Genomic DNA, 26,287 nt, shown 5'->3' on the forward strand with positions numbered 1-26,287 from the left:
TTATTTTCTGTAATATATTTCAATTATATTAAATATAACTATGCTAATTAGACAATAGAAGGCATATTCATTATAAAATCAATATTTTATTTTGCAAAAGCAATTATTTAATAGTACTGTTAAATAATCTATAAAATCTGAAAAATAATTATATAAAATAATTCATAAGTAATTGAGCTTTTGAACTAATTAACAGAATCATATAATGTAAGTGATATAAATTAAAGATGATAAAAAAAAGAAAGGTGAATAAACATTTCATGCAATATATGAAATTTAAGTTAAATACTTTTATGTAATATGCAATAAAAAATTTACACAAAAATAAATCCAATTTGTGTAGTACTTAATATTATACTTGCAAAATTTTATTTTTAAATATAAAATTGTAAAATTATAAGTTACATTATACACAAACTAAAATTATGTATAATAAATTCTATAAATAGAATTTATATACTGATTTTATAGTATATTAAAAGGCTATAGTAAGATTTTTATGGTTTGTGTGATATTGATAGAATATTTTCAAAGACCTTTTTCATAAAAATGCAGTTTTTTTAAACTTTTGAATAAAGTTATTATGTATAGTAGCAATAATTTTATTAAAAGAACTGTGCAAAATATTAAGATCTGGAAATGTTAAAGAAAATTAATAGGAAATAAAGCTATAAATAAGAGTATAAGACTATAGGCTGATTATCCAGAAGTTAAGAAGATTCATAGAGAGATGAAATAAGATATAAAGGATTCTGGATCTTTATCTATAAATCCAGCAGCTTCAATAATTTTTTCAATCAAATATCTTTGATATAAGAAAAAGATATACCAGTATTAATATATTATAAATTGTAGTGCAACTTACTTATTAAATATATATAAATCAATTAAATTTAAATTATAATTCTAGCTAAATTTTTAATGCCAGCCTAAATTAAACATATGTATTACTAGAATTATATTATTTTATTTTAAAAATGTAAAGAAATAATATATAAAATTTTAAAAATCCAAAAAATTAATGGTTTAAGCTTTAAATTAATGATTACTTTATCTGGTTTTGTTACAAATAAACTTGATTTATAAATAATAATTTTCAAAAAAAAAGAATTTAATACATTATATAATTTTATATGCGAACTTAAAAAGATACTTTAATAAAAAACAAGTATTCTTATTTTTTAATTTATCCTTTTTTTAATAATTTTTTTTTGTTTATTTAACCTTTAATTTTTTTTATAAAAAATAGGAATTGAATATACAGTAATTTTTATTTTTATTATACTTGTAAAATAAAATGAATAATAGTTTACTTTTTATAATAGTAAAAGAAGTAGAAATAAAAAGGCAGAAAAAAATTTTTATTACACTTCTATAGCTTTATATAAAATCCTTTTACATATTTTATATATATAAAAATCATAAAAAAGTTGGATCAGAATCAGTTATCATTTTATAAGTTTCAATATATCTTTCCATGGTTTTTGTAATTATATCATTAGGTAGTTCAATACTAGTTTTTTTATCAAAATCAATACTTAATAAATAATTTCTTAAATATTGTTTATCAAAACTAAAAATATTAAAACAAAAAAAAGTTTAGTATATAAATTAGAAGGAATTTTTTTTAAAAAAAGAAGAAAAAAAGAAAAAAAAAATAACATGCCTTTCTTGACTTTTGCCAACTTCATAATTCAAGGAAAGCCAAAACCTTGAGGAATCTTTTTTTTTTAAAAAAAAATCACATTTGTTAAAATTTTTTGTTTTTAAAAAAAGAAATTGAGCATATGTAATTATTAACCTGGGGTTAATACTTCATCAACAAGATAAAGAATTCCTGTATCATCCCTTCCAAATTCAAATTTTGTGTCTGCAATAATTATTCCTTTACTCAATGCATATTCTTTTGCCTTAATAAAATATAATGATCTTTTTTTATTAATATTTATTTTTTGGAGAGGATTAATAATTTAAAACATTACCTTTGTGTATAGTTTTACCGAAATTTCTGAGATTTGATCTGCATATTTATCTCCAATAATTTCAGGAACTTTTAAAAAAATATATTAATGCATGAAAATTAATACATAGAATTTTGTTAAAATAGCATTTACCTTTGCTAGGATGAATATTTTCATCTTGTAAATCACATAATAATATATTAGAAAAATCATGTTAATTCATTTAATTCATATAATTTATATGTTATAATTTACCATGCTGACCAATTTCAGCTTTAGTACTAGGAGTATATAATGCCTTCTCAAAACTTTGACTTTCTTTTAATCCTTCGGGTAAAGTAATATCACAAACCGTTCCCTTCTTTTTATATTCGGACCATGCAGATCCTATAATAATAGAATAATATTTCTAGTGTTAATAATCTTACATTTAAATAAACAATTTAAATATGTATACTTGCCGGTAATATATCCACGAACGATAGCTTCTACAGAAAAAACTTTTAATTTTTTAACAAGTAAACATCGATATTCAAGTTGATCCCGATATTTTTGTACTTTTTCTGGCATTTGATCAAATTCTGTAGTTATAATATGATTCGGCAGTATATCCTTCAGATAATTAAACCAAAATACACTCATTTGTGTTAATAATTTTCCTTTTCCTGGAACTCCCTTATGAAAAAAATAAGCAATTTGTTAAAAGTTGTATGATTTTATGTATTGGAATGATAGTATATTGTATACATTTTTCATAATAACGTCAAATGCGCTTATTCTATCTGTTGCTACAAATAACAAAGTATTATCGTCTATTCGGTACAAATCTCGAACTTTTCCACAAGTTATAAGTTCCAAGTCGGGACAAGAGCTTTTAAGCAACGCCATGTTGTTTTGTATTTGGGATAGGAAAAAAGCAAGTTAAAATTGTTTTGATAATCTATTGATAATCAGATTTAGTCAATCACATAGTGTGCGAATTAAAAAAACAGAATGATAATCGATTATTAATTATACTTTTTTTTTACAAGTAAAAATGTTCGTTAGAACAACTTCACTTATCTCTCGTTCTCTCCGTAACAACACCAAATTTTATTCTCACAAAAGCATTTCTAATTTATTAGTACGTTCAAAAAATAAAATGAACAATAGTTCACATTTAGTACAACAACATGAAGCTAGTGAAGCGTTATTACTTTGTTCAAGCAATAATAGTAGTAGTAGTTCGTTGAGACAATATGTTACTTCTACTCATAACAGTAAAGACGAAATGAAAAGGTGGAGCTGGACATGGTGGAAAGAATGGACTATAATTATTGCTGTATTTGGTATCACTGGTTCAACTACTGTTAGAATTGTTAGACCTATTGTCACTAATGTATTTGGAGTTGAAGGTAACTATCATAACAATAATTATACATCATACATGTTTTATTAATTATGGCTCGATAATTTTACAGGAAGTTTTTTAGAAGGTCCATGGTCATACAGGCTCACGTACCTCAGTATAACACTCCCATTATATTCCATAATATTATTAGGTGTAGGAACCATTTTTAGACGTCATAATTATTTTAAAAGAATTGTATTTAGAATGTGGGGAAGATTTATTCCCAACAGGTTAATTAATAATAATGGTAGTGGGAGAAATAACCCAGGTGGTGGAGGTGTTGTATAATTAGTTTCACAGAATGTGATTTTTATTTTTTATTTTTTTTTGTTTTTGAGAGATGTTATGTACTTTATATTATTAGTCAAACAAAGCGTGAAAAGAAGATTATTAAATATATAAACTAACTATAAAAGCTCTCGGGAAAAGCAATGTGACTTAGTTTAGTATTATCGACCAACACTCGAGTGCGTGATAAATATCACGTGAATTTGTCAACAATGATCATTATTCGTAGAAATAGGGAAATGATGACAAATTAAAAAAAAATATCAAGATTATAATTTATTTCTTTTTTTTCTTCTCTGAAAGATTTGTATAAGAAAATTTTTTTCTAAGTATTCAGTAACATGTTTATGATCTCATTCTATGAAATTTCTATTATTATTTAATTCCACGTAAAGGCATAGAATCAACACCCAGCGTTTCAGTACTTATAATTGAATTTGACCCGATATGATCCACGCTTTTTCCATGATCCGAAATTACCCCCCATTCTTTTGCATCTTCATACCCAACACCAAAATCATCCCCCAACACTTCAGGATGATCTTGAACGTATTTTGGCCAAACTCTTTGCAAACTCTCAATAATTGGATCTCTAAATAATGTTATAGCTGCATGTTCTCTGTTAATCCTTTCAATAACTTTAGTTAATCTTAATTGATTGCGTGGATGAATTAAATAATTTTCATCATCTGCAAGAAAATGTTGCCTTTGAAGTAAAAGTTTTTGTTGAGTACGTGATATTCCACTTGACGAGGGTGGAAATCGAGGTTGATGTGGATAATTTAATGGTTCGGATGTGTAAGAGTCATCAGGTGGTTGAGGGGCAGTATAATTATTATCGAACATATGAATGGGTTGAATCGGATTTTGACTTGAAGGATTAGGAGTAAGTTTAAGATTTATGTAAGAAGCGTTAACAATTCCATCCGATGGTGATGGTGATGAAATAGGCGTCGAATCAGGTGAATCTGCTGGTGTGTTAAGTATAAATTTCGGAGGTTGTTTTGTTGGAGTTGATTGTCGCTGCGCAGTTACTGTTGTATTTGTGACAACTGGAGCTGCCTGATGTGCTTCTGTTGGAGTCATTGTAGGCCTTGATAATTCTGATGGATTCGTTTCACTAACCTTATCATCTTTTGGTGTTGGTTGTTGAATTGGTTGTTGTGGTTGAGGTTCTGAGATAATTTGAGCAGATGTTGTGGTGGGAATATTAACATAATCTTCTTCTTCTTCACTTTCAATTTTTTGTTTGGTATTTGTATCCAAATGATTTTCCCCAATCCCTTTAGAATCAACGTGTATTTCAGTTTCTGACGCTGTATCATTGTTTCCTCTGTTATCCCTGAGACTTTCTTCAGTGCCAATTACAAACTTTTTTTTAGTTTTACTGTTTGTTGGTGCGATACTATTATCATTAGTTGTTGTTTGTTGTGTATGTTTTACTGGCACGACCGTTTCTGAAATTTCAGTTTGTTGTTTTTCAATACTTGCAGTTTCTGCGATCTCTGTTGCATTGGTAGTTTCTACTACTTTCGGTTCTTCATAGGACATTTCTTAGTTTTTTTTTTAAAAAAGAATTCGATGATATAATAACAGTCAAAGAAAATAAAAGATAAAAAAAAAGATAAAATAAGTTATTGTAAGAAAAAAAAAGGAAATTTAAATGAAACAAAAAATTCGTTTATACAGTATATATATATATGTATATATACTGTACTATCTACTATATATTTATTGTTTGTTTTATCTTTTGATCAGGATTGTGAGATCTGTTTGTGTAACTTCTTGTTACATGAGACTTGAGCATTTGACTTGATTGAATAGATGATCGGTCAGCTTTTTTCCCTAAATAGGTAACGTTATTACCTCGAACTGTCAGCTGACCATTGTGGCTTGTCAGATGATTAAAATAAAGTTATTTTTTTTTTCACATGGTAGCCTCATAAAAGTTGCGAATGCACCATATAAAGTGTCTTATGGCGTATACTACATGTCCAGAATTTGTGAAAGAAACAGTTATAATGAACATCTTTTATTATTAATCGAGTATTCTTCGTTATATACGTTAACACAAGTGTGGTTAATATTGTCCAATAAGTGGTTTTTCCTTGAATAAAATTCTAATACAAATATACTTTTTTACAAAAGAGTTTTAATGTAAAGAGACTCATATATATGCTTGTCTCAAACTTCCCCTCATACGAATGGTAATTTATCGTAGTGATTATGATGTCATTTAATTTATTTAATTTTGCACGAATCACTTACTCCTATGTTAGAAGAGTAACCTTTTAAATAGGAGCAAAATTACTTCAATTATTTTATATGCCCATGCAGAATTAAAGGACGTTGCTGTGCCACAGATGTTAGAACATTCCAAGTATTTTGTGTACCAATTCTACGTTTTTCAAAAATTTATTTCAAATGGGGAAGCCCTAAAATCCTAAGAGTCTTACTTTGGACGAAAAAGTCGAGAAAAAGTTATTCATGTACCATGTCACATCATCTCAAAAGCAATGATCCGGAATTGTATAAAATATCAGTTCATGTGAATTCCATGTGGCAAAACTCAAAAAAAAGGATCTTTCCGACTTTTTAAGAAATTTTTAATTTGCAGTTGGACATTTTTGCTAACTTAAAATTATTTAAATCTATTACTCGCAAACAATAATAAAATGAATCTTGCTCCTAATGTTTTTTTTAGATTAAGCTTAAAAAATATATAAGGTAAGAGTTACATTATTTAATACTTTACTCGTCTTTTTTAATTTGTTCTTGTTATATTAAAATTCTTGAAACGAAGGATACACAATATTTAATTGGTTACCAGAAAGTTTGATTTTAGTGCTTGTCCTCCAATAACAAATTTACTACGTTACAACCGTAAAGTAGTTACACTCAAATCTTTACTTGCACCACTTTTTTTTTTTCTCTTTTTGTATATATAATATTTCGTTCTTTTTCTTTTCTCTACCTAAAAGAAATTTTCTTTCTTTTTTTTTTAATCAAAATAAAATTCGAAAGGAAGCAACGAGCGTGACCATTTACTAATTAATTATTCATTATATTAAGAAATAAATAGCTTTTTTTGGAAGCAAGCATTGCTTACATTATAATTGATAATACATTCTTATTTGTTTTACAAACATACATAAACTGTGCAGCTTTTATGGTCGAAGCGCGTGGCGAAATATATTCTTTAACCTTCAAAGATAATAAGGTTAACCACATGAACTATTGATAATACAAATACAAAACAAAATTTTTTTAAAAAAAAAGAAAAATAAAATAAAAATAATTTCTTTAATATATATTACATCACTAGACTAGACATAAAAGTAATAAAAATTATGTCGTCAAAATCTACTGTGACGGATCCGCAGACACAAACACCAACGAAAAATATTATTTTATCTTACAGTAGTAACTTTACTCCTACCATTAATAATACAACTTCTTTACGCAATGCACACCGGAACGTTATGGCACATACTCGTAACTCCTCCTCCCCTGCTTCATATTTTAACTCAAATTCAACATCTCATCGTCGTGTATATAGTGCAAAAAGTATATTAAGAGAAAGTTATTCAGGAAATAGTAAAAGTTTAAAGAGTAAAGAATCAAATAATATCAAGAATAATGACGAGGAAATACACCGTTTGATAAATTCTGATAGCGCGACCATAGAAAAATCTAATGATTTTCCCGAATCTTCTTACGCGGCTGCTAATTCTTCAGACGTTTATTCACAAACTGAGAATATTAATAGAAGATCCTCTATCTCACTTTCTTCTTCATCCTCCATTCGTTCAGTGCACCCATTTACTCATATCCATAAAAAACGTTTGTCAAGAACAATTCAACATATTTCTTCATTTATACAAATTGTCGCGAATATTACTTCTACAATATCTGTTCCAATAACTATTGAAAAAACTTACACCGTAGAAAGGTTAGCAAGACAGATTGAAGCAGAATATGCATTTAAGTTTGGTGGATTTGAACAAGGTGGTTTATATGAGCCACTTGAAGTAGGTTTATTGTATGACGTCAGTATGATTTCATTAAGATTTCGTGATCTTGTGGGTGATGTTTTAGAGCATGGTGATGTTGTAAATGTACTTAATATTTATGAAGGTACGTTAAATTAAATGAACAAAAAATTTTTTCACATCCAAATCAATCTTTATAATAATTTTTTTTTAGGTTTTAATGATAATATCGAAAAAGATGATTCTGATTCAGTTATCAATATTTTACCATCGGAAACTAAGGAAACTAAGACTAGTGAAGTTAAAAGATATAGTATGCCGATCATTAGCCCTAGAAATAGCACAATACTTCCTCGTTCTAATTCACCAACTCCAAATACTTCAACATCATCTTTGCAATCTATAATACATAATCAGAAAGAAATTCAAGATTCAGAAACAAGATTTCAAGCTGTTCTATCAAATACGCTTGCAATTAATTATTTCCAAAAATTTGCTATTAAGGAATATTCGGTTGAAAATTTATTATTTTGGCTTGATGTAGAACTCTTTGCTGCGGGAAATTCTTGTGATATTGAAGATAATTATTTTGAGGAGCAACAAACTGCCGTAATTCACGCGAGATATATTTATTATACTTATATTTATTCAGATGCTCCTTTACAAGTGAATATTAGCGATGAAATCAGAAGAGATATTAATTGGCCAATAGATGATGATGATGTTGTGGAGAGAAATATGTTTGATGAAGCGCAAGAAGCCGTTTATCAATTGATGAAAGGTTATACTTTTATCGGATTTGAGGATAGTCCTGAATGGCAAGAGTGTGCGAGAAGAAAAAAATTAGGTATTTAAATGATTATATATTTGTTAAATTACAAAAAACTTTGCCTACTTAATTGTTAATAATATTTTTTTTAAAAAAAAAATTATATAAAGAACCTAAAGAATATCAAAGCTATGAAATGACAAAATCGCTTGAAAGCTATTTCCATCCAAATATGTCAATTATGCTTGCTGTTACAATGGCTCATGATCCTAGTATAAAACAACCGCCAGTATCCCATCATTATAAAGAGCAAACCCTTCATACTATATTGTCACAATATTTCCCTGAAACCATTCTTCTTGATAATAGAGGAATAAGAAGAATGCAATGTGCTGCTAATGATGAAAATCCAAATTTGAACGGATATTTCGATAATGAAAATAGATTAACAAATGCACAAAGAATGAGAAAAATTAAAAAAGAAAGAAAATTGAAATGGGTTTTTGGAGAGAGAATTAATAGAATGGATGATCAAATTGTTGTCATGCCAGATGAAACTCTTTACGGTAATGGTAGAATAGGATATGGTGATGATGATGATACGAAGAGTATTTCATCAACTATATCTGAAAATAGGAAAGTTGCAAAGGATGTTTGGAATAAGAAGAAGAAAGTAGAGAAATTAGAATCAATATTTGGTAGAGGGTTAAAGGATTCTCAACTTTACTCTCAAAATATATTAAATGAGAAAAGAGATTCTTTAACGGGAACTCTAAATAGTCCATCAACAACACCACAGACCCAAAATTTTAATTCGGAAACTCCTGATAGTCCTCAGTTGCAAACAATGAACGAATTGAGCGCAAATGATAGGAGAATGTTATGGAAAAAGACCAAGAAATTACAAATAATGTTTGGAGAAGCATTGGATGAAGATATTGTACGACAAGCTTTAACACTTCCAGTCATTCAGTCAACTCCAGGTCATTCTCCAAACAGTGAAAGATTTAGCAGTGATAGATCGACATATAATGATCATGATAGATATAGTAGAAGTAGTAATGGATCATTCATGAACAAACAAATTAATCGTCGTGCATCTGATTCAATGATTTCACCATTAATTCCATCAGAGTCGACTTCTAATACTATAACATCATCCATAGTGACCCCACCAGCAAGTCCTCCCGTTTCACTCGATGAAAAATTGAGTAATAAACATACGATCAAGGGTGTACCTTCAATTAATCCTGATACTGTTCCATTGATTATTGTTAACAAAGACACGAAAGAGTACCGCCGTAAGAAACTGCAAAAACTTTATCGATTCTTAGGCGAAAAAGTTCCTATAAATGCTGTATTGGGTGAATACGACGATGATTTAGAAGAACCTTTAACACCTCAATCAGCTCCATTATCACCACCACCACCACCACCACCGCCGCCGTCGTCAAATTTTAAGAATAAAAAAAGACGACCTAACTCATTATCTTTTAACAAGAAGGATTCCAAGGATAATATTTCTTTCATATCAAACACATCAAACACATTGGATCAAAATGATGTCTCTGTTACAAAATTATCAGCTGTGGATAGAAAACGTCATCTTCAAAGAGCTGTTAAGCTACAAAAGATGTTTGGTGAAACACCCCCACAGAATTTAATTTTTTCACAATCCAAGTTTATGTCAGACAATTCGTCGGATTGCTCAAGTATTGATCTTCATCGTAGAAGCATCATGTCTCTTGAATATTTGATGGAAAATGATAGAGAAACAATGTATGAACTTATTAATTATATGGAAAATAGTGATGAAGGAGAAAATCAAGAAGATACTGACAATATAGATTCAAGAAGAAAATCATCTCCTCCAACACCTTATTCAAGTTCACCATCAACTAATTTTGCATTGCCCAATCAACAAAATAGACCACGTAAACAAAAAAAATTAAAAGGAATACGTAAATTGTCTCACTTTTTTGGTGCCACATACGGACAAATGTTTCCAGACCAAGTATTGGGAGAGTTATTAGGAGATCTTGAACGGGAGATTAGAGATGAAGCAAAACAAAATAATCAGCTTGATAAATCTGTTGTAGCGGGATTAATGGATCAATTGGAGGAATTAAGAGCAAAAACTAGCGAATTTGGGCCCGATTCTGGTGATGAAGGCGGTACTACCGAAGGTTCAGCTATAACAGATGATGAATATTCATTGGAAGGATTACGTAGAGCGTTGGAAAGAAATGGTAAAAATAGAAGTTTTGACAGTGAAAAAATGCTGATAAGAACAAGATAGATGATTTTGGTGGGTTAAATATTTATTTTTTTTTTTAAAAAAAAAAAGGGAAAAAAGAAAAAAAAAAGAAAAAAATAATATTATGGTAGACCGGAAATAATTTTTTTAAAAAAAAGTTTGTGGGAAGGAATCATAGCTATTTTATTACTTATTATTGTATATAGTTTTGAAAAAAAAAATATATATATTAATTTATTTTAATTATTATTATTATTCTTATTAATTTTTCTTTTTTTTTGTATATTATACTATCTTGTATTGTTTTATATTTTCACCTGTTTATATAATACACGACTTCATTTTTTTAAAAATATTTCATTTTTTTAAGTACATAATTATATATAAAAAATAAAAAATTTGGTTCTTTCAAATTTTAACTCTTCTTAACTGTTTATTTTTGTTTAACGATTTTCGAAATGATGATGATCTAAATCTAATACATTTGATTTACGGAGTGTAGACTTAAGTAGTTTGGCGGTTAAATAGATTGATAATTTGATATCATATTATTTTTTCTTACTGACTTATGCAAGAAAGAACTCAACCTATTTTTATGCATTTTCATTATATAAATAGATAATTATTTATACCGCACCCAGTCCGCACCCCCCTTAATGCTAGCAATGGCAAATTTAGTGCTTGATTCCGGTCAAACTTATATACTCTTTATATAATATCCGGTATCTCAACAAAGTACTCGGTACTCACGAATACATTACAGAAACAATAGTTAATATGCAGTAATTGCATTGTAACTGAACTATATTTGTGATAGTAACCGCATAGTGAAAGATGGTAAATATGCAGTTACTGCATATGAAGGGAATTAAGTCTGTTAAATCTAATGCTAGACAATACGTGATTCGATCATAAGTTATTTTTTTCATATCACAATATTAATATTTTAAGTAAATTGATATTAAAATCGACTTTATTTTTGTGATAAAGTGTCTTGGAATAGGCTACGTACGATGATTTGATATTATTCATAAAAAAAAAAATTAATTTAATAATTGATTTCTTGGCTTTTTTTTTATGATGCTAAATGATGTCAAATGGTGTCATTTTCGTATATAAAAAATTTATAGATAATCAGTAACAAAAAGATTATCGTTACCAATAAAAATTGTAAAAGACAAAATATCACGTCCAATAAAAGTTGTCTACCTTGCTTTTTTTATTCTATTCAATTTTTTTTTACTGATTTAATTATTTGCAACTACATTAAAAAATTTTTAATTCTATTAATGAATTCCTTAATTTAAACTTTTATAATAATATAATCCACAAAAACTGTCACTATACAAATAATATATCCCCTTTTAGCATATTTAAACATAAGATAAAATAAAAAATAATACACAGATGTTGAACCTTCGACTTAAATTTTAAAACAATACCCGCAAAAAAATACCACTTTTTTTTCTTTTTTTTCTTTTTTTTATACGTATTAAACTCGGTTCTTTAAAAAAAAAATCTTTATAATTTACATATATATGATTCACATCATAGAAAGTAAGATAAAGCGTATATATAAATAAATAAATAATAATAAACAAATAATTATTAAATCAAATCCAAGAAAAAAGATTATAAAAATAAAATAAAACAAAAAGCGTAATTATATACATATATATATAAGCAAAAAAAAAATAAAAAACATTTTTTAATGTGTTGCATCATAAATTAAAATAAAAAAAAAGGTAATTAAGTAAATCAAAATAGAATAAATCGATATTTAATTTTGAATTACCCGCTCGTTGATAAATATAATTTTTTTTTTTGTATTAAAATAAATTAAATTTGCAACGTTAATGTCTACCATTGTGGTTGTTGAACCCACAAATTTGATGTTGAAGAATTTGGAAATGATTGAGGATGATTTGTCGATTGTGATACCATTGGGTGATGATGCTGATGATGATGAGTAGGTTGTTGAACTATAATTGGGTGTTGTGGCGAAGGCACATTACTATTGTCAATGTTATGTTCATTCACATTTGTATTTGTCCCATTTGCCAAATCACCACTGCCCATCATGGTATGATTATTACTTAATAAAATCGTTGCTGTGTTTTGATCCCCATAAGATAAGTAATTAGAAGGTTGGTCTTGATGTATTGATGTAGGATTTACTGTAGGACCTGAAGGAGAATTCGGATGACTTGAAGATAGAGTTCCTACGCTCACATTGGTTTGGTTTTGGTTCATAGCAGGAGGGGAAGGAGATGACACTGTTGTTGGAATTTGCTGATGCGAATTTCCAACTCCTACCATATCACTCCAATCTCCTATATAAAGTTGAGTACTGCTTGGTGTAGTAAATTCCACTATGTTGGGATTAAAGTTATTAGTATTATAATAACCAGAAGATGGAACAACTGGCGGCTCAGCAAGTGAACTCAAAACCATTGGAGGAGGAATTTCCATGTAATGATGATTCGTAGTCGTTAAGTCATCATTTTGTTGTTGAACTCTAGTATGTGCCTGTACGTTATGATGATGGGGCTGTTGTTGATAATGAAGATGTTGCTGAGGGAAAGGAGGGGAAGGTTCAGGAGTAGGATTAGGTTTAATTATTCCAATAGAAGAATTATGAGATAAATATGTAGGTCCTGAATGATGATGACGTACTTCACCCAAAGATTTACGTGGATGAGTTGGTCCTAAAGGGGAAGTAGAAAAAGGCTGTTGGCGATTCAGTAAACTTGGCGATTTTTCAGTTTTTACAAGAGCCGACATAATAGAATCACCACCATCTGCAGAATCTTGTTGGTGTGATGATGGAGGAGGGGTTGGTATATTTTTAACTTGGTTGTTTTTATCATTATTATTTCCTCCTTTACTATTATTCCCACCACCTTTATTGTTGTTATTATAACCACCACCACTTCCACTACCGCCCCTATTTGGCCCATCACCACCACCCCCACCGCCACTTCTACTAATACGACGAATAGGTTTCTGTGTTTCAGAATTATCCTGTATTTTAGAAAGCTGCACCTGATAAAGATAATCCAGCATATTTGTGGCATCTTCTACTCCACAATGACCGTGACCCAGTTTTGCTTCCCGTACCATTTTTCGAAGGGCATCGATTGTTTTATCCATATTTTTTCTTCCAATATGAGAATATTCAGGATCACCAACATTCAAAACATGTATTGCAGCTGCCTGTGTTAAACAATATGCAGATGCACTATATGTAAAATATACTCCTTGAGAATCAATTGGTATACAATTTGCAAGTTTTGTGATATTTCCTGCGGCTTTATTACAAATATCACGTGAATCAAAATTTGGAAATTCTTCCGAATCTATATAAGGACGATGAAGAGAAATCAACACTGTGTTGTACATTTGATGCAAATATGCACAAAATAAAGATATAGAATTTGGTTCAGGATCACCAACAGGTGGAGGATTAAATTGTAAATGTGAGGGTAATGCTAATGACCATGAGTTTAAAGTTGCGTCAATAGCAGGTAAAGTATTTCTTAAGGCTCCTGGTTGTGAAAAATATGATTTTGATTGTAAAACATTTCCATAAATCTTCATTAATTTAGAAAAGTGCATATGATTCGCTACATCTTGAGCTTCTTCTCCATCGTCATCAATTTCATATGGAAATTTAGTATTATAATCGTACACTGGTAAAGGTTTACTATTAAAACAAAAAAAAATTATTATTATTTTTTTTTTAAAAAAAAAAAATTGAACAATTTTATATTTTAATCATACCCAAACGACGCGCACACTATAATCTCAGCATTCATGGCGGCCCAAAAGACCCTTGTCCGTATGGCCTTTTCAACTTTACTAATATCCCACTTTGAACAATCACGATTTAAACCCAAATCAATACTCATTCTCATAGTCATTCCTATTAGCATCCAAATTCTAGTTGAGTTTTGACTCTATTATATATATATGGTGTGTGCAGATATATTTAATATTAATTAATCGTAATTTAATAAAAAAAAAGATGAATTCTAATTATAAATAAATTTTTAGAACTTACCGATTTAACACAAAATTGAATCAGAAATAATAAAGCCTAAAAAAAAAAAAATATTCCAATTTTAACAATTTTAAATTTAGTCCACAAAGTAATTGTACAAAAAAAAAATCATCTATAATTGAACCTGAACGGTTGAAAGTCGTGCTCTGTCCATAAAATCGTCGATCAACGCTAAAAAATATATATATATAAATTTTTCAATATAACAACAAAAGTGTGTATAATAATTATTTAAACATACTTAAAGACCGGTTCCAAAAAATATCACCGCAAGTTGCAGGATTATTTGGATCAGTTCGGGTTCTTCTATCATCAGAAAAGAAACTAGCAACTGCGAATATAGAATTTAAAAGTAGCAAAGATGGCTGATTATTTTTATCTCTCAACTGTTTAATAAATGTAGGTTTATGTATAATAGGACCCCTAGATGCATATCCATGAGTTAAATATAATTGTATTAAATGATCAAATAAATCTTTTGGTGGTAATTCTTTTGAACCTTTATATTCAGTTGGAAGTGGTGGTTCTAAAGTTTGAATTTTTTTATCTTTTAAGGAATGTTGTTGCAAGTCCCCTCCAGAACCTTTGGATGAATAATTTGAATCTGGTGATACGCCATCTGATAATTCATTTTTCTTTGTAGTAACGTATCTGCTATTTGATTTCATCGCTGCTGATGACATTGATTCAGTTAATACTTGCATAGTTTCGTGGCCTTCTTTTATTCTTAAAGATGCCGCCATATTAACAATATCATGTACATCCAATTCAGGGCCACTGTTACTATCTCTTGATGTAGAAGTATTACTATTTTGTTGTTGGGTATCAGCTCCCTCAAGATATTTTGATAATACTTGCTCGATCTAATGAATCAATTAATAAATTAATTTTATTTTAATTGTTTATATTCCATTTTTTTTTTATTATATTTTATATATATTTTTTTTTATCAAGGAAGATACAATTAACATTACGAATTGAATGAAAATTTAATAATGTTTTTTTTTTAAAAAAAAAAAAAAAAGAATTTAATAAAATTCCAATAAATTAAACCAAAGAAATTTTGATCAATTCAATTCAATTCAAAAAACTAGAGTAAAAAGAGTAAAAAAATTCAAATGAAATATATATATATATATATATACATATACATATATTTTCTTACCTTACTCAATCTATCATCAATTGTTTCAACATACCCGCGTTTACTTCCAGGATGGCTATAACTACATTCACCATTGACAGATTTACAATTACCACAGATAGGATAGTCGCCATCACATTTAACATGTCTTTTCCTGCATCGATCACATGCATGACTATTAAGAAATTTTTTTTATTTTAAATCGAATCCAAAAGGTTGGGGAAAATGGTTAAATAAGTATATTGTTCCGAATAAACAAATAAATTAATTATATCGGAAAAAGTTTATGCGACAACCTATAAAAGTTAACCTCGAGTTTTAAGAAAAAGTTACAAAACTTTTTACACACATACATATAAATATATAATGGTGTTTTTTTTATCTCAAAACTCGAGATATGTAATGAAATTATATAAATACCTGAGTCTAGCCCTTTTCTCTCTTTCGTTAGACATATTGGACATATATTTGAAGTTCTATTTCCGAAAGTTGAAAGAGAAAACGAAGGAATGGAAAGAAAAAAATAATGAAACGAAACTGTATAAATGCGAGAAATACGGAGGGAGAAAAGAAAAAATAAATAAATAGACAAAGTTAAAGTGTTTATATACAATTTATATTTAATATATATTCTCTTATAAAATTATTAATTATTACTATAATAAGTCCCCCTAAATCAAAAAAGGGGTTTGATATTAGTTTCTTAAATTTCAAGTCGGCTCCAATTAAAACAAAAGATTTAACTTAGCACCACGAAATATATGTAAAAAAAAAAAATTTTTTTTTTCTTTTTTGTTAACACTCACAAATAATAAAAAATATACAGTAACCAAAACTAAAAGAGAGAACAAAAAGAAAGAAGAAATTTGATAAAAGAATTATATATATATTATATATATATATTAAATATTTTAAATATTATAATAATATATATATATTTATGTATATGTATATATATATATATATATATATTACTAATAAAAAAAAAAGGTGAGAGAAAAATTTGAGAAGGGAAAAAACGACAAAAAACTGCAAATCCTAGAGTATTTTACAATTTAATAAAATACTTGCTTATTATTTGTTATGGTTTCGTTTATTGTTTACGTGACTGAATTGTATAATTTGTACAAACCACTTTTTTTTAAAAAGAATGGATAAATATAGGTTAATATGATATTTCATTTTAAAGAACCTGCATGGTAGAACACGCTCACATAAAAAAAAAAAAATAATGAATTTACTGCGCTCATTCAAGTAGGGCAAAAAACTAATTAATTTAAGGAAATTGATAGATAACTACAGAAATTGTATTGTAAAAAATTTTTTTTTTTTATAAAATTATTAATCAAAAATAATTTACTTAGTTTTCCACTTAAGTATTAACAATTTTTACCTGGCAAAAAACGATTTACCGTCATTCAATATTATATAAGAATTAATGGGTTGGTTTACAATTATGCAGTTCATTTATTTATTTATCTATAATAATAATAAATAGGTTAAAAATAAAACAATTTAAATATTTATTTTTAATATAAGTACTACCTTAAGGAAAATCAAATAAAAACAATTTCGCTAAGCCTTTGGAGAAAGGTACGATGAAGAATCGAAAACTAAACATATTTATTTATTATGTGGTGAAATCTTTATAAATAGAAAATAAAACGAATGGTTTACGAGAAGTCGGTAAAAGGGAAAATAATTGGCCGTGACACCATAAAAGGAAAATTTCATTTGCTGCGTCCGAACTAAAAAATCTCCGTACTTGAATCCTAACAAATTCTTTAAGGTTGTAAAAAAAATTAGTGATATAAACAAACTTTTTTAAAGTTGAAAGAATATTTATTAAGAAATTATTGATTAATTATAAATATTGTATAACAAACATATATATATTATATATCTGATATATATATATCGTATACCTTCTGATTCACACACCTGCATGTAATCTACAAAATGGGAAAAAAGAATAAATATATTAAAATTAATTATCATGCATTTTTAATAAAAAAAATAAAAATAAAATAAAATAAAATAAAAAATAAAAAGTAAAAAATGACGTGAGATGAAACGATCAATTTCATTTCCCCCACACACATTGAGAATAAAAATCTTGAAACTTTACCGGTATTTTACGAGACATAACTTGTAAATATCTTTTTCAGCCTTAGAAAAATAATAATAAATAATTCTTACCTTATTTGTACTTTCGAATTTTTTTTTTTTTCATATTTCCAGAAATAAAGCGGAATAATGAAAGAAAAATTGATTTGAATTTTCTAATAATATGGTTATCATCTGTTGTCATACATGCTACAGTATATCAGCCAAATTTTTTGATCGTAAAGCTGAAAAGAGTAAAATTCGGGTTAATCGGATGTATCGGATATTAGTGAATTGGAATGTTGGGAGAATTTTAAAGATATCATATAACAAAATTTACACAAAATTAAAAAGAAAAATTAAATGTTACTTAATCTGTCTAATCTGTCATAGTTTGACAAGAAATAATCATGTGTTGTTTGAAAAGAACTTTTTTGCATTTTTGTTAAACCCTAAAAAAAAATATATATTTATATAATATATAATATATATATTAAAAAAAGGGAATTTCTTTGTTCAATTAAATTATCAAATTTAATCAAAATTAACGTGATACAACAATCTGCAAATTATATAATTATTATAATTACTGCGCATTATAATAATAATTCTTTTGCAATTTTTTTTTTTCGCAAGTTGAATTTAGCCGATGTTTATGTTATATATAATACATATATATATATATTACGCCTAATTTAGTCAAAATAGAAAGATAAGATATTTAAAATTAGTCAAGTTATAAATTTATTTTGTACATAATATAATTATACAATAGAATATAATAATTTATTTTACCAAATGGAAAAAAGAATAATTAAAATGGCGTTTTTCGTGTAAAACTTCGTGTATATTGTTGGTGTTTCGGCTATTAAAGATTTAATCTCCTGTTCGGCAAACATTAGCCAAAGAATATTAATTATGATTCGTTCTTAACTAAAAACAAATAAATCAAGAATTCTTTAGGATTTTCTAAAATTCTCACCAAACTTAAACTAGTTCCCAGGCAAAAATAGTATATTATCAAGTTTATCATCAAGTAAATAATAAATTAAAAAAAATCTTCGATTCTCTGAGTCATCCGTAAATCATTATTTGATCATTTGGACTTGGCTTAGCCTTTTCAAAACTCCTTTTTTACGTTAATCTTTTTGATAAATAAAGTAATATAATAAAGTATCGTGAATCCTCACACATAATTCATTAAAAAGGATTCTAAAACGCATTCTAACCATATAATACTATAATCGTCGCGTCTAAAATTCGATTTCATTTCTTGATGAATCCAAATAAGTTTAATTCAATGTTTTTTCTTTATTTGTTTATCTTAGAGAAATCACTGAATTACTATAAAAAAACTCCGTGTCTTGTTTCATTAGAACAACAAAGATTCTTTGTTTACCTTTTTTTTTTTACTTTATTGTTTCGATTTTCTTAGAATTCGAGTTGTTTATATAAATTTTTGGTTTAGCAATAACTTTTAATGAACAATTATTTGAATCATTTAATCGTATGATTATTAATTATTATATTAAAAATCTTATATTAATTAGAGTTTTTTTCGCGTTATCAAACAAAAAAAAAAGGGGGTTAATCAATATCTCCCTGTTTTTTTATACTGTTGATATCACGTGATAAATTGAAATTACGATTTTTATGGTTTATATATCAGATTTATATATATATATATTACGGTAATATATATGTACAGTATTCACTTTTCCTTAAGTAAATAAATAAATATATATATATATCTGATATCTGATATTTTGCTTACACCAATTAAAAAAAAAAAGGGTTCGGTGATTCAAATGAAATTAATTAGTGAGACAGTGAGACAGTGAAATATTGACTCGGTGTAAAATCGATCTAACTACAATAAAAAAACCATTGTTTGGCAAAATTAAAATATTTACATGTTTCGTTAAAAAAAAATAAAAAGTGTACTTTATTTTTTGTAAATGATTTACTACAAATTTTTTGAAATAATTATTATTCTAAATACTATTATTATTATTGGCTTATTAATACATAATATATATATATATATATATATTTATTTATTTAACCTTAAAAATTTTTTTTTATTCATTTTGAAATTTTTTTTTCTCAAGTGCTGCGCCGTATTAATTATCAGCTCCTAAATCTTGTTCTTGTACCATATTGAAGTAAATTCCTTTTTGTGCTAATAACTCTTGATGAGTTCCTTGTTCCGCAACTTTACCTTCCTTAATAACAAAGATAACATCAGCATGTTGTATTGTAGATAATCGATGTGCAATAGCCAAAGTAGTTCTTCCTTTAGCTGCAACATCTAATGCTTTTTGTACAACTTTCTCGGATTCTGAATCTAATGCTGATGTAGCTTCATCCAATAATAAAATTTTAGGATTTCTTATTAATGCTCTTGCAATCGCTATTCTTTGTTTTTGTCCTCCTGATAATTGTGTTCCTTTACCTCCAACACGTGTATCATATCCGTCAGGTAATGACACAATAAAATCATGAATATTGGATTCCCTACATACTCGTTCAATATCTTCTTGTGTTGGATTTTGATTTGGTTTACATCCAAGTAATACATTCTCTTTAATAGTCATATCATATAAAGAAGGTTCTTGACTTACTAATGCAATATGTTCTCTTAAATTACTAACATTAATTTTTGTAATATCAATTCCATCAATTTCAATTTTTCCTATTGTAGTTTCATAAAATCTTTCCGTTAATCCAATAGTTGTACTTTTTCCACATCCTGATGGTCCCACTAATGCTGCATATTGACCTGGTTTAATTTCTATATTTAACCCTCTTAATACTCTTACATGAGGTCTTGTAGGATATCGAAAATGTACATCTGTAAATTTTATGTTTCCTTCAATTTTATCTAATTTCTTTCCACTATTAGACCATGAATCTATTAATGGATTTCTTTCTAAAAGTGAGATAATTGTTGCAGCTGAAGATTTCGCTTTTGCTATGTCTGGAGCGAAGGCAAAAACTCGTCCAGCAGAAATGGATCCGAATACGATAGCCATAAATACTAAAGTAAGCAAAAAATTAATTTGTCATTAATTGATACAAAATTACAATGTATTTAAAATATTAAAAATTCAAAATAAAAGATATTTACCAGTAAACATTTTTTCCAAATTGTATTCTCCGCTCACAAACTTATAAAATAATAAAATAAATAATGTATTTTGTTAATATATGAATAAAAATTTAAATACTGAAATATATATATATATATATTTTAAAAAAAATTACTTACCAATCTACTACCATACCAAAAGGCCAAAGCATTAGTTAAGAAATTAACACACTATTTATTCATACAAAAAAAAAAAATATTTAATTAAAACTCGATTAATCAATTTAATCCTCTAACTGGACTTTACGATTGATTACCTGTGCAAACGCAAATGTTATGCTAGCAAGGAACGCGTTATTAAATCCTTGTCTCATTGGCTCGTCTAACAATTTATGGTAAATATTCCATAAATCATCTTCACGTGTTAAAGCTGCGACAGTCCTAATATTGGCGGCTCCTTCACAAGCTATTTGAGCTGAGTATTCATAAGCCAATTTATTTTTCTGTTGGAATCCACTCAGCATCTTCATCCGTAGCGCACCTGATCCAACTAACAAAGGAATACAAGCCAAACAAACAAGTGCCAGCTTCCAACCTATATTTAATGAATAGTTTTTAATAAATTTTTTCTTTAAACAGAGAAAGTTATAAAAAAAAAGTTCTTTCACTGACCTATTGCTAAAGCTACGATTAATCCTGATAAGAGGGTAGTGCACACTTGTAAAATGGTGCCTAGAGTTATCCCGGCAAGACCGTTTACATTTTGTGCATCCAATGACAAAGCACTTGTTAATACACCTACACTATGTTGTTCTTCATCAAAGAAACTAATGTCTTGTCGAAGAATTGCTGCATATGACATTGAACGAATTCGTAAAGTAAGATTTTCACCAGAAAATCCAAATGAACTTCCTTGTATAAAATTCGAAATCATTGTCACAATCGCAATAACCACTATAATAATAACAATAATAATATATTTAATAAAAAGATAATAAAAATGTGCAAACAAAATATTTTTAACTTACAAAACATAAGAGCCCAAAATTTTGCATCATTTCTCAATTCATCTCCAGTTTTTGAGAAACTTTGTATGATTTTAGCAAAAATAATAGCGAATACTGGATATACAACTCCAGAAACAATAGAAGAAAATAATCCAAGAATTATAAATGGAATCTCAGGTTTATTGATCTTAGTTACTTTTCGTAATAATTCTATTGTTGTAAATTCATAATCAAACTTCATTCCAGCTTCTAAATCAGCTTTTCTTTTGACCAATATAGCGGAAGAAGCGCTCTTGTTTGTAATTACGCGTCCAATTGCATGATCTTCTTCTGGAACGATATCTTCGTTTCTTGCCGTTACTAATACATCTGAACTGTCTTCATTTTCTGTTGATTCTTTAGCCTTTTTTGCTTGTTGAATTCTTTGAGCTTCAACTAAATTAAAATAACTTCCTTTTTTTGACATTAATTCGTCATGTGTTCCACTTTCCACTATTACACCATGATTCATTACGACAATTTTTGTAGCATTTCTAATAGTAGAAAGACGATGAGCTATGACAATTGTAGTTCTATTTTTTGAAGCTTTATCTAAAGCATCTTGTACAATTCCTTCACTTTGCGTATCTAATGCACTCGTGGCTTCATCCAATAATAAAATTTTTGGATCTTTTACAATAGCTCTAGCAATTGCAATACGTTGTTTTTGACCTCCGGATAATAAAAATCCTCGTTCACCTACGTTAGTTTCATATTTATCTGGTAAATTCATAATAAAATCGTGTGCATTGGCCATTCTGCATGCTTGTTCTATCATTATTTGTTTCTTGTCTTTATCAATGTTTTCATAAACCGAGCCAATTAATCCATGCGCAACATTTCCTGCAATTGTGGTATTAAATAATACAGGTTCTTGCCCTACTAAGCTCATTTGTCGTCTCAGCCATTGTAAATTCAAACCTTTAATATCATGCCCATCAAGGTAAATTTCCCCTTCAATTGGATCATAAAAACGAAGAGCAAGTGAAACGATTGTACCTAAAAAAAAAATGAAGCAAAAAAGATTTCAATATATTTTATTTAAATAAGATCAATGATGTTCTAATCTAACTATTTGAAACATTTACTTTTGCCAGAACCAGAAGAGCCAACAAGAGCAACGGTAGAACCAGGTTCAATTTCTATAGATAAATTTTTCAATGTCATAACTTCAGGGCGGGCAGGATAAATAAAAGAAACATTCTTTAATTGAATTCGGCCTTCAACATTATCTAATTTCTCTCCGGATTCAGATGCAATGTCTAAGTACGAATAGAAAAAAAAATTAACACTTAATTTATAAGATTTAGAAAGATCGATAACTACGAACCTATAGGTGGTATACGGTTTATAGTTTCGAATATTTTACTACCCGCTCCAATAGCAAAACTGAATGCTTGTAAATCTGGTGCAATGTGTCCTATATAATTATTTAGACTCATCGTTATTACATTTCTAATAATACCTGTACATTTAATATTTTAAATTTGCAAATAAAGTACAAAAGCATTTTTATTTCTATAAAAAATTTCTATAAAAAAAACGAACCTAAAGCGAAAGCTCCTATAAGCACCGCAAAAAATACGTTGACGACCTGTAGCGCAGCAAAATTTCAAAATACAACAATAAGACAGGTTTTAAGATTTGATCGGAATTACTTTATACTTACATCACCAGAAGTTAATTCTCCTTTCAAGAGAAGAGTACTTCCATACCAAAATGCAAGAGCATAAGTTGAATACATAAAGAAATATGTAGCTCCGAGACCAGCACCGTTCAAAATACTCTTCTTAATACCTTCTTTCTTTGCAAAAATTAAATGCGAATCATATAGTTTTGAAAGCTTTGACTGAATTCCAAAGGCAACTGCTGTACGAATCGTGGATATAGACTCCTCAGCAATGGTTCCTATTTTCATTATTGTATATCAGTATATGTAATCAAAATCTTTATAAAAAAACTAATAAAAATACAAATGAACTAGCCGTACCTGATTTAGAATAATAATCTAAAGAACGTTTCATAAATATCGCAGTGAACTTATTTAATAGTGTAGATGTTATGGAAATACATGGGATTAAAGCACAAATCACTAAAGTCATTTTCCATGATTTTATAAAAGCTATTACAAAGGCCGATAAAAATTGAGCAGCGTACTATATTTTCAGAGGATAAAATTTTAGTTAATTTGTTGGTTCAGCAAATATTTAAATATTTTTTATACATACTGAGATAGACATGGCAACTTTTTCGCTGATACCATCTTGAATTAAATGTGTATCAGAAGTAATTCGAGTTGTTACTTCACCAGCACCAAGCTTATCGAAATACGCAACATTCTGTCTTAAAATAGAGCGTAAATATCTTTCTCGAATTTGACGCGTTAATCTTTCACCGGTGTATACCCAAGCAGCCATATAAATATAGGTACTGAAAAACACGATTATAGCCAGATATACAAAAAATAATGCGTAATAGTTTACTTTGTCAAGGAAATTGGCATTACTGATTTGTCCTTTCTGAAAATTCGTAAAATAATTGATCATCTCTCCGAATATAACAGTTGTTATAGGCTAAAAAATTTAAAAATTGAAGAAGATTCATTGAATATAATTAAGTGTGTATGTAAAAGAAAAATATAAATAGAATAAATAGTATTTTTCTTACTATAGCAGCACCGGAAATGATAGCAAAAATGGTTCCAATGATCATAATAAGCCAATCCCGTTTACTAGCAAATCTATATAATTGCCAATATGTAGCTTTCGTTCGTTCAATTTTCACTTGTTCATTTAATATTTTTTCTTTTGTTTCGTCGAGGTTTATGTCTGTAGTTTCTTGATTAATATTAACCGTCACAATTTCCGAATCATCGTTAATTACTTCCTCGGACATGATTGATATGTTTCTTAATAATTCCTTAATATTATCTTAATCTTTTATTTTATTTTTTTTATTGATTTATTAATTTTTTATTAATTTTATTACGAAAAAAAATTTTCCGCTGATTTTTTTTTCAGTCTTCCAAAGGGTATTTTATAAAAATAAAAGGGTAAAATGTTTTACCGGATGATTGACTAAAGTAATTGGATTTGCCGTTTTGCCGAATTTTTAATGAATTCTTAATATTCTTTTTTACGGTAAAAAAATTTTCCTTGAATTTCTTAGACACGATGTAATTGATAAACGGTTTATCCACTATTTTCTTGGCAAAAAGTATGAATTTAATTTAATTCGGTATACGAAAATCATAAACAAATAAACAATCACATGTCCAATAACAGGGTCTAAGAAACTTTTCCTTAAACAGTAATATGTATACCGCAACATCAAATCATGATTTTCGTTTTTCGTTTAAAATTTAAAAATTTCCTTTAGTTTAAACTGATAATGTAATTAATGTAATGTATATCCGTTATTATCATCTGGGTACTGTACAGATATTTGCAGATATAAATTTTGTTCTTGGGTCTAAAATAAATGTTAATCCTATCAACGAAAATTATTTTTTAGTTTTTAAATAAGTAAGTATCACAACAGTCGAACAGGTTTTTGATAGATACCAAGATCCGTTTTACCCGATATTACCTAAAAACACTAATTCTTTTCGTCTCTCGACTTGCAGATCAAGTTCCGATCTTAAGTTACACAATGCAATCTAAGAATCTAAGATCTTTCAAGCATGTCATCACTATCATATAATCGTCGTTATTATTTCTGCATAGATTATAGAAGTAATATGTAAATAATATATAATTATTATTTTATCAGTAAATTTATTTAAGAAAAAATTTATTTCTCACTCCCGAATTTAATATATAAAAATGACGTCATGCTGATCATTTGTAAAACCCTACAGTGCATACAACCTAGTCCCAACAAAAAAATTTTTAAGCGGCCAAATTTTTTATATTATGTAATACTTAATCCTGTAATTTTATTGGTCAGATTTATTAATTTAAGTTATAATTCTTAATTCTAGCCAGAATTATATATAATTTTAGCAAATGAAAGTAATTTTGACCAGATTTACATGTAATTCTGGTCAGAATAAAATGGCCAAATATTTAATTCAATAGTAAAATATTTCAACTTTGAATTGCTACTACTTTATTAAAAAATACCTTACAGGAAATTTAAAAACATAGTTTTATTAAGCTTAATCTGGTTTATCATTGTA

At 27.8% G+C, this 26,287-nt stretch overlaps 6 protein-coding genes across 7 annotated transcripts; 2 read left to right on the plus strand and 4 right to left on the minus strand.

The window, feature by feature from the left end:
* Positions 1–1,341: 1,341 nt before the first annotated feature.
* Positions 1,342–2,881, minus strand: OCT59_023288 (uncharacterized protein). 2 transcript variants are annotated; one of them, XM_025321596.2, is made up of 8 exons: positions 2,709–2,851; positions 2,423–2,636; positions 2,217–2,348; positions 2,115–2,138; positions 1,983–2,050; positions 1,802–1,910; positions 1,667–1,721; positions 1,362–1,573 (listed from the first exon to the last, which is right to left on the minus strand). In XM_025321596.2, exons 1-8 carry the CDS (start codon positions 2,847–2,849, stop codon positions 1,420–1,422), a joined length of 897 nt encoding a protein of 298 aa, XP_025168452.1. In that variant the 5' UTR covers positions 2,850–2,851; the 3' UTR covers positions 1,362–1,419. The 2 variants fall into 2 exon arrangements, with proteins under 2 accessions (XP_066006668.1, XP_025168452.1); XM_066131956.1 differs by having other exon boundaries at positions 1,342–1,573; positions 2,423–2,881.
* Positions 2,882–2,990: 109 nt separating this feature from the next.
* OCT59_023289 (uncharacterized protein) lies at positions 2,991–4,027 on the plus strand. Its single transcript, XM_025333896.2, has 2 exons — positions 2,991–3,355; positions 3,422–4,027. Exons 1-2 carry the CDS (start codon positions 2,998–3,000, stop codon positions 3,637–3,639), a joined length of 576 nt encoding a protein of 191 aa, XP_025168451.1. The 5' UTR covers positions 2,991–2,997; the 3' UTR covers positions 3,640–4,027.
* Positions 3,678–5,308, minus strand: OCT59_023290 (uncharacterized protein). The gene has a single exon (XM_025321595.2). The coding sequence runs from the start codon at positions 5,188–5,190 to the stop codon at positions 4,015–4,017; it is 1,176 nt and encodes a 391-aa protein (XP_025168450.2). The 5' UTR covers positions 5,191–5,308; the 3' UTR covers positions 3,678–4,014.
* A 1,681-nt stretch (positions 5,309–6,989) lies between these two features.
* Positions 6,990–11,067, plus strand: OCT59_023291 (uncharacterized protein; the record flags this gene model as incomplete). The annotated part of the gene is made up of 3 exons (XM_066131957.1): positions 6,990–7,776; positions 7,846–8,478; positions 8,571–11,067. 3 exons carry the CDS (start codon positions 6,990–6,992, stop codon positions 10,697–10,699), a joined length of 3,549 nt encoding a protein of 1,182 aa, XP_066006669.1. The 3' UTR covers positions 10,700–11,067.
* A 780-nt stretch (positions 11,068–11,847) lies between these two features.
* OCT59_023292 (uncharacterized protein) lies at positions 11,848–16,319 on the minus strand (the record flags this gene model as incomplete). Its single annotated transcript, XM_066131958.1, has 7 exons — positions 11,848–14,363; positions 14,441–14,616; positions 14,721–14,756; positions 14,845–14,891; positions 14,962–15,583; positions 15,886–16,039; positions 16,285–16,319. 7 exons carry the CDS (start codon positions 16,317–16,319, stop codon positions 12,518–12,520), a joined length of 2,916 nt encoding a protein of 971 aa, XP_066006670.1. The 3' UTR covers positions 11,848–12,517.
* A 3,570-nt stretch (positions 16,320–19,889) lies between these two features.
* OCT59_023293 (uncharacterized protein) lies at positions 19,890–25,113 on the minus strand. The gene is made up of 13 exons (XM_025321589.2): positions 24,775–25,113; positions 24,336–24,680; positions 24,098–24,263; positions 23,777–24,015; positions 23,656–23,701; positions 23,438–23,527; positions 23,196–23,369; positions 22,090–23,106; positions 21,734–22,015; positions 21,379–21,656; positions 21,242–21,292; positions 21,101–21,140; positions 19,890–21,010 (listed from the first exon to the last, which is right to left on the minus strand). Exons 1-13 carry the CDS (start codon positions 25,000–25,002, stop codon positions 20,094–20,096), a joined length of 3,873 nt encoding a protein of 1,290 aa, XP_025168443.1. The 5' UTR covers positions 25,003–25,113; the 3' UTR covers positions 19,890–20,093.
* Between the last annotated feature and the right edge of the window lie 1,174 nt (positions 25,114–26,287).

Source organism: Rhizophagus irregularis, chromosome 32, assembly GCF_026210795.1.
Source record: "Rhizophagus irregularis chromosome 32, complete sequence".
Lineage (NCBI taxonomy): Eukaryota > Fungi > Glomeromycota > Glomeromycetes > Glomerales > Glomeraceae > Rhizophagus > Rhizophagus irregularis.

Excerpts from the sequence above, each read along its gene's own strand:
- OCT59_023289 (XM_025333896.2), top strand. The coding sequence starts at position 2,998 with ATGTTCGTTAGAACAACTTCACTTATCTCTCGTTCTCTCCGTAACAAC. Across the intron at positions 3,356-3,421 it reads TAATGTATTTGGAGTTGAAG|GAAGTTTTTTAGAAGGTCCA; the intron begins GTAACTATCATA and ends ATAATTTTACAG.
- OCT59_023288 (XM_025321596.2), bottom strand. The coding sequence starts at position 2,849 with ATGGCGTTGCTTAAAAGCTCTTGTCCCGACTTGGAACTTATAACTTGT. Across the intron at positions 1,722-1,801 it reads TGATGAAGTATTAACCCCAG|ATTCCTCAAGGTTTTGGCTT; the intron begins GTTAATAATTAC and ends TAAAAAAAAAAG. Across the intron at positions 1,574-1,666 it reads GTTGGCAAAAGTCAAGAAAG|TTTTGATAAACAATATTTAA; the intron begins GCATGTTATTTT and ends TAATATTTTTAG.
- OCT59_023290 (XM_025321595.2), bottom strand. The coding sequence starts at position 5,190 with ATGTCCTATGAAGAACCGAAAGTAGTAGAAACTACCAATGCAACAGAG.
- OCT59_023293 (XM_025321589.2), bottom strand. The coding sequence starts at position 25,002 with ATGTCCGAGGAAGTAATTAACGATGATTCGGAAATTGTGACGGTTAAT. Across the intron at positions 23,107-23,195 it reads CTCTTCTGGTTCTGGCAAAA|GTACAATCGTTTCACTTGCT; the intron begins GTAAATGTTTCA and ends TTTTTTTTTTAG. Across the intron at positions 21,141-21,241 it reads TTTGGTATGGTAGTAGATTG|TTTGTGAGCGGAGAATACAA; the intron begins GTAAGTAATTTT and ends TTATTTTATAAG.